Raw genomic sequence first — 8,061 nt, 5'->3', positions numbered from 1 at the left:
TATATATAACTTAATTACTGACACAACGTTAAACTGCCAGCAGGAGGTGAAGTTACCGGAAGTATTCGAGTGGCCATCTTGGTATGCCCAATCTGTCATACAGCGTCAATGACTGACAGGCGGAAAAGCCCCCATTTCACTATCTCTGACCTGCGGATATGACAGTTGCATTTCGCCCTCTAGTGACAATCATGTTTAATGTTTAATTTTCTCGTTCTGGATAATATTCGTTACGAGGGAGAAGATATACGCGGATCGCGATATCAGAGTATTCACCTGCCACGGTGTTCAGCCTATCAGTGCAGCACAACTGATCACCAAAGGAAGCGGGAAAACTGTCCACAAGTTGTGATGTAAGGAGGAAAAGCTGTAATATCTGCTTGTTTTGGGGTGACAGTATGTCCTTACCTTGCACAGGGTCTGACGTTTGCGTTGTCCGGGTGTACATGCAGATTTCAGATATAAAATCGGTGATTAAATGACTAATGTTTACTTGCTGAAATGAGATGATTTCCTTTTAAGTCAAAAGGGACACAGGAATGTCTGGGCATAGCCATATAGCGGCGCAGTGGCTTCACTGTTATGACATCATCAGCAATCCAGTTCTATATTATATATCAGTGGTTCTGTGCCATGTGCACTGAGAACTGAGAATGAAAAACAGTATTTGAATTTAAAATCTAGGCTGAGTCACCAATGGAGTAGTGTTCAGTGTTGTAAATGTTTTTTTAAATGTCTTCGTTGTTGCTGAACTTAACAAATCTTGTTTGTGCTACAAATGCAGTTCAAGCAAAGCAGACCTTTGTTTCTAGATTTATTCAGAGACAATTTGGTTTAACTTAGAAGGGGTATTTCTGAATTTCTTTAAGAAATTTCTTTACCTACAGCTGTGTAACAATAAATGTACTAAATAACTGTAAATATGTATTTAGAATTAATTACGGGGGGGGTCATTCACATTTACTGTAAACAAATGCCATAATTTTTTGGCTGATCAGAGTCAACTCTGATTGGTGGAGGCGAACCGGAAGATGCGTGACGTCAACATTCTCCGTACTGGCTCGTCAAAGCGCGCGAGGAGCTGCAGTGTTTACTGGTATGTGGCGTTATTTTTGGCGTTATTTTTCTCACACGCAACGCGCTAAATTCACACGAATAAAACGTACACAAACATAAACACTGTTTATCTCTTTGACACATCTGTAGTCGTTTTGAGGTAGAAACGTGTAGTTTCTTCTTTTAAAACATGTAGCTTGTCCGCTAACATATTTAGCAGAAAAGTTCAAGGAGACATGAAACGTAATTAACAGACAAACATGTGAATTTTTTAATCGAGTTCCTTGTGGCGGCTTTCCTCTCTAAATGCTTCAAGTAGTTTCGTTTTCAGGCAAGTCGAGCTAAAGCAAAACCTTTTCTTTCGCGTTTCAGACGACTGTCAGCATAGATTATTTGTTTTATGAGTGCAGATCATGTTGCTAAATATATGTTACGTTCATGAAACGAACTTTTCTATATATATGACGCCATGAAACGAAACAGTTTGGTGTTTCTAATTGCACATGGTTCAGTTACGTCACACATTTCCTTTAGCGGGTTTCCTGTGAAAATAGTGTAATCGTGATGCACATTAATGTGGCCACACATGATGCTTTATTTAAATAGCATATTTGATGATGTAATATATTTAATCTTTTACCATTTATAATAACAAGTTAAGGATTTTAGGATTTCATGTGGCATTTTTTAATATACCAAGTTGACGTAACTATTCTGACATGTCAGTGATATTGATGGAAACTGTTATCAGAACACAGAAAAATTGGGTTAACATTCTGTGCGGACATGCAGAAAGATATTGGAGAATTTGTCAGGTAGAAAGTTTTGGGCACTTTTAGTGATGATATAAAATATATATATATATATATATAGCATAAAATAATGCTATGAATAGTTTTTATTTATCAATGACTCTCTGTGATTTGTTAATAATTACTGCTTAACATGTTGTGTGTAGATGCCGAAGAGGAAGAGCAGTAATGCAGGGCTCACGCCTGATAAAAGGTGCAAGTTATCTCGACCTGAGCCCTCAGAGGATGAAGAGGAGTTGGACAACTTCAGTTCGGGAGATGCTACATACACACCACAGAGTGTAAGACGTACATGCACAACACAAACTACTCTGCAGTTTTGTAGTATGGGAACAAACAGTACATATTAAAGGAACAGTTCACCCAAAAATGAAAGTTCTCTCACCATTTACTCACCCTCATGCCATCCCAGATGTGTAGGACTTTCTTCTGTAGATCACAATTAAGATTTTTAGAAGAATATATCACCTCGGTAGGTCAATACAATGCAAGTGAATGGTGACCAGAACTCAGAAGCTCCAAAAAGCACATAAAGGCAGCATAAAAGTATCCATATGACTTCTGTGGTTAAAATCCATGTCTTCTGAAGCGATCCAATAGGTTCCAGGTAATTTTTCACTATAAATCTTAACAGAAGTCTCCTTGGCGATTGTGATTTCAAGCTCGTTTACACTTCCTGTGTCACCATCTAGCGTCCTGCGCGTGCGTCAAGCACTAGGAAGTGTAATCAAGCTTTAAATCATGATCGTGCTTAGAGACTGCAAAGGCAAGATGTACATCTAACCCAAAATCTATTAGATCGCCCAAGAAAACATAGATTAAACCACTGGAGTCGTATGGATTACTTTTATGCCGCTTTTTTTGTGATGTGTACCTTCAGAGTTCTGGCCTCCATTCACTTGCATTGTATGGACCAACAGAGCTGAAATATTCTTCTAAAAAACTTCATTTGTGTTCTACAGAAGAAAAAAAGTCATACACATCTGGGATAGCATGAACATTATTAAATGATGAGAATTTTAGTTTTTGGGTGAACTATTCCTTTAAGCCATCTTACCGACCACTAAAGCTTTAAGTGCTGTAAAAAATGCTCCCAGTGGTGCTATTTTGTGGGTGGAAACGGCAACAAATAGTTTTCAAACACAAAAGATATGCTATAATTTGGATATATTTATATACCCTTTTCCATCTTTATAAAGTTCCATAACCTTGTTACGCAGGTCTTTTGACAGTTCTTTTCTGCTCCCCATGGCTCAGTATCTAGCCTGCTCAGTGCATCCACGTGAGAGCTAACAAACTCATTGACTATTTATACACAGACACTAATTGCAATTTAAAAAGCTACAGGTGTGGGAAATTAACCTTTAATTGCCATTTAAACCTGCGTGTGTCACCTTGTGTGTCTGTAACAAGGCCAAACATTCAAGGGTATGTAAACTTTTGATCAGAAGGAGCCAAACAACTATGTGATAATAAATGGCTTCATATGATCACTAACCTTAAATAAAAGACAGTTTTTTTTGCATGATCAGTCATATTTTCAAAATCAGTGCCAAAATTTCACAATTTCTGCCAGGGTATGCAAACTTTTGAGCACAACTGTATCTAGCCAAAAGCTTCCCTGATTTGTCTCCCTACTCAAAATATGACTGTCGGGGTCACGTGACACCATGCAAGAAGCAGACGTGTGAACGATGAGCTCTGCGCACTTTGTTAAATTTTGTATTATTCTCATGTTATAATCTGGTGAAATTCGATACACCCAGTTAAACATTTGCTCTTTGAGGTAAAACATGGCAAAGAAGTCAAAATCCTCGGGCTCTGGAGACATTAAAAGACACTTACGTGTTCAGGATGAAAGCCCCGACAGGCCCACAGACCAGGGACTCGATTTGGATGGCACGGCGGGAGAAGGAATCCAGCGTCAGTTGTCCAACATATCGTTGATGATGACGAAGGTTCTTTCTGACTTGGAGGATCTCTCTGTAAAACGTCGAACAATTACGGCGATGGAAATAAAATTCTCTGTGTTAGTTACAAGAGTGTCAAATGCTGAGAAACGAATCGATTATTTGGAGTCTTCGGAGAGGGAATTAACCGCTAATCTGCCTGCGACCAAAGTTGATCTGGAACGTATTCTTGAAAAGCTTGAAGATCTTGAGAATAGAAAGCCGCAGGAATAAAGTCAGAATTGTTGGGATTCCTGAGCATGAGGAGGGCATAGATATGGTGAAATTCCTAGACAAGCTCTTCCGGAGTCTGTTCGAAATAACAGGCCACAAGCTGGAAATCGAGTGAGCTCACAGAGTCCCTGCTCGGAGATCTGCTGAGGGAGATAGGCCCCGATCGATTCTGGCCAAATTTCTGAGGTCATCCGATAAAGATCTCGTGTTGCGTCAGGCGAGGAGCAAAGGGAAGCTTTCTTGGAGGAATCATAATATTTTTTTGTTCACGGACTTTGCGAGTTCGACGAGAGAAACGTGATCGGTTCAAGGAATGTAAGAAACTCTTACATCAGCGAAAGAACACTTTTGCTCTAATGTTTCCGGCCAAACTGAGAATAGAAATGAAGGACGGTCGCAAAGTATTTACATGTCCCAATCAGGCAATGTCTTTTATTGAATCAATGGGTGAGTAAACCATTGGATGTTTCTCATATGAATAGGTCTGACTCGCTGTACTTACTCTGGCTTTGAGGAAGCTTTTGGTTTCTTTTTGCGTTGGCTCCGCCTAGCTGGAGCTTGTTTTGTGAATAACACTTTCCTTAAAGAAGCTTTTGCATTGATGGAAGATTACTTTTGCATGGAAGTTCCCGGCCAGTTTGAGAGTGGACACTACGGATGACCACAAAATATCTACATGCTCACACAAAGGATGTCTTTTATAAAGTTGACGGATTGAGTAAGTCATGGTATATACTTTTATGCGGCCTCCGAGTGAATTGACTTGACCATCCGGGGAACCGGGATGTCGGTTTTGTTTCTTTTTGTGTTGGCTCCGCCTAGCGGCTGGAGCTTGTGCCGTTTACGGAACACGGGAATGATTACGTCATCCACTGAACACATAACAGCTGGCACACTGAACATTCGTTTGTCTATCCGTGAAACTGAATGGTTTTATATCAGCTGAAATTTGTTTTGTGGAGGATCACACCTTTAAAACAGTTCTGTGAATTAATCTACATGTTCTGTATTCATTCTTCCTTTTGGCTGGGGGTTATTTTACAAAGTATTTTCTGTTATGTAATTTTGCTTCACAAATTTGTGAGGCAAAATTGAGCAATCCGTTGGCAATCCGTATATATATATATATATATATATATATATATATCTCTATCTTATGGACTGATGAAAAAAAATTATAATCCCTACCAGATGAGTTCAAAAGTCTCCAAATATCTGTAAGACCAAGATTTTTACACATCTTGTGAAGCATCACTGTTGCTCTAGGGGGCTTACACAATTTTGCTTCACTATGATCAAGGACTGAATCTATCAATAGATTAAAGTCTCCTCCCTATATTATATCATGAGGGGTGCCAGCGGCTTGGAACATCCCTTCAAGATCTATAAAAAAGCCCTGATCATCAGCGTTAGGTGCATAAAAATCAACCGTTGCCCCTAAATTTCTGCTAAGACTTCCTAATTTATCTTTAATCTGTTTGAGATATTTGAATTGTAGATGTTTACTTATCAATGTAATGACTCCCCTGCTCTTACTTGAGCCAGCACTAAAGAAAACATGTCCACCCCATATCTTCCCAAATTTTTCAGCATCCTGTGGGGAAAGGAGTGTTATTCCACAAAACAAACTCCAGGTCTTCCAATTTTTCCCAAACACGTTCCAAGTCTATCTTGGTCGCTAGTGGGTTAGCAGTGGGCTAATTCCCTGTCCGATGATTCTAGATAATCGATCCGTTTCTCGACATCCCCCATTCTTGTAACCAACTCAGAGAATTTAGTCTCCATGGCAGTGATCGATCGACATATTACAGCATGTAAGTCAGCTACAACCTTTGTCAGCATTGCCGACATGCTCGACAGTTGATGCTGAATCTCTCCTGCCGCACCGTCCAAACTGAGTCCCTGGTCTGCGGCCCTGTCAGGGGTATCAGCTTGAGCACGTAAGTGTCTTTTAATGTCTCCAGAGCCCGAGGATTTTGAATTCTTTGACATATTGTCTTCATAGAACAGTTATGGAACAGGGTGTATCGAATCTCACCGGTTTATGACACAAAAAGTATTAAAAACTATTAAAAAGTGCGCAGAGCTCGCCATTCACACGTCCGACCCTCGCATGGCGTCACACCTCCCCCATGGTGTTATTTTAATAAGCTGTGGTAATATCCTTAAGTTATTAATAAAAAATTAGCTAGTTCAACAGATTCATGACTTTTTTTGACAGATTCAATTGTTTTTCTAAAACTGTATTCAGATTATTGGCTTTACCGATTACTTAATCGGAAAAAGTATTCACATTACTAATTACTTTCACATTACTTTCTGAAAAACTTGGCAGAAAAGCTTTTGATTATCTGCTCAATGAATTCAAAATAATGTCTATTTTCCTCCTTGTTCACTGACTCATTGGGGGCGTGCTCCCTTTAGCTGCCACAGAAATGCAAACCGATGTGTTTATTGGTGTAATTTGTTTTTTTTTTAATGTATTCTACATGTACAGTTGAAGTCAGAAGTTTACATACCTTAGAGAAATACATTTAAACTCAGTTTTCACAGTTCCTGACATTTACTCGTAGAAAACATTCCCCGTCTTGGGTCAGTTAGGATCACTACTTTATTTTAAGAATGTGAAATGTCAGAATAATAGTAGAGAGAATGATTTATTTCAGCTTTTATTTCTTATATCACATTCCCAGTGGGTCAGAAGTTTACATACACTTTATTAGTATTTGGTAGCATTGCCTTAAAATTGTTTAACTTGGGTCAAATGTTTTGGGTAGCCCTCCACAAGCTTCTCACAATAAGTTGCTGGAATTTTGGCCAATTCCTCCAGACAGAACTGGTGTAACTGAGTCAGGTTTGTAGGCCTCCTCGCTCAGTTTTGCCCACAAATTTTCTATCGGATTGAGGTCAGGGCTTTGTGATGGCCACTCCAATACCTTGACTTTGTTGTCCTTAAGCCATTTTGCCACAACTTTGGAGGTATGCTTGGGGTAATTGTCCATATGGAAGACCAATTTGCAACCTAGCTTTAACTTCCTGGCTGATGTCTTGATGTTGCTTCAATATATCCACGTAATTTTCCTTCCTCATGATGCCATCTATTTTTAAAGTGCAACAGTCCCTCCTGCAGCAAAGCACCCCCACAACATGATGCTGCCACCCCCATGCTTCATGGTTGGGATGGTGTTCTTCAGCTTGCAAGCCTCATCCTTTTTCCTCCAAACATAACTATGGTCATTATGGCCAAACAGTTAAATTTTTATTTCATTAGACCAGAGGACATTTCTCCAAAAAAATCTTTGTCCCCATGTGCACTTGCAAACTGTAGTCTGGCTTTTTTACTGCGGTTTTGGAGCAGTGGCTTCCTTGCTGAGCAGCCTTTCAGGTTATGTGTTATATGAGGGATAAAGCCGACCGGAGACAGTAGAGCGAGAGAGAGAGAGAGAGTTATGGGCAGCTGCCCGACACCTGTGCGTGTCTCTTTTTCTTTTTTTTTCTTTTTTAATATTTTATTTATAACAGATTTTATACAAACATAAAACAGATCAAAGTCTCACAAAATATATACAAAAAGTATGCTCTACATAAAATAAACACACAAAGGAAAAATACAAGCCATACTTAATCAAACTTAAACAAAACGTTAAAAATGGAGTGAAGGAATAAAAGAGTGACGTTATCCATATTCATTAATTGCCCAAGCAAATTTCAACTCTTAAAAAGATAACTAAGGAAGGGGCCCCAGATTTTATCACATTTTTAGAAGCATCGACCTTAGAAAGACAAATCCTTTCGAGCTTGAGTGCAGCAACCATTTCAGCCAGCCATTTATGAAAACTGGGTGGTAAAGTGGACTTCCACTCCATCAAGATCACCCTTTTAGCCACCACCATACCAAACACAAGAGACAATTGTGGAGAATGTGTCAATGCTAATATAGGGACAGAACATCCAAGCAAAGCTAATTCAAGATCTGGACAGATATCTTCTCCAAAAACATTTGAGTACCA

At 39.3% G+C, this 8,061-nt stretch overlaps 1 protein-coding gene across 1 annotated transcript in view; it reads left to right on the top strand.

Annotated features, from left to right (window-relative positions):
* The first annotated feature begins 1,040 nt into the window (after positions 1–1,040).
* LOC127440409 (structural maintenance of chromosomes protein 6-like) overlaps positions 1,041–8,061 on the top strand; it is a 51,879-nt gene continuing 44,858 nt past the window's right edge. Inside the window, exons 1-2 of the mRNA XM_051696953.1 lie at positions 1,041–1,096; positions 2,015–2,149. Of these exons, the coding sequence (XP_051552913.1) occupies positions 2,015–2,149 (135 nt within the window). The 5' untranslated portion in view covers positions 1,041–1,096. The remainder of the gene's footprint in view (positions 1,097–2,014; positions 2,150–8,061) is intronic.

The sequence above is a fragment of the Myxocyprinus asiaticus genome, chromosome 5, assembly GCF_019703515.2.
Source record: "Myxocyprinus asiaticus isolate MX2 ecotype Aquarium Trade chromosome 5, UBuf_Myxa_2, whole genome shotgun sequence".
NCBI lineage: Eukaryota > Metazoa > Chordata > Actinopteri > Cypriniformes > Catostomidae > Myxocyprinus > Myxocyprinus asiaticus.
The sequence above is the reverse complement of the archived record's forward strand: the minus strand, read 5'-3'. Positions and strand labels throughout refer to the sequence as shown.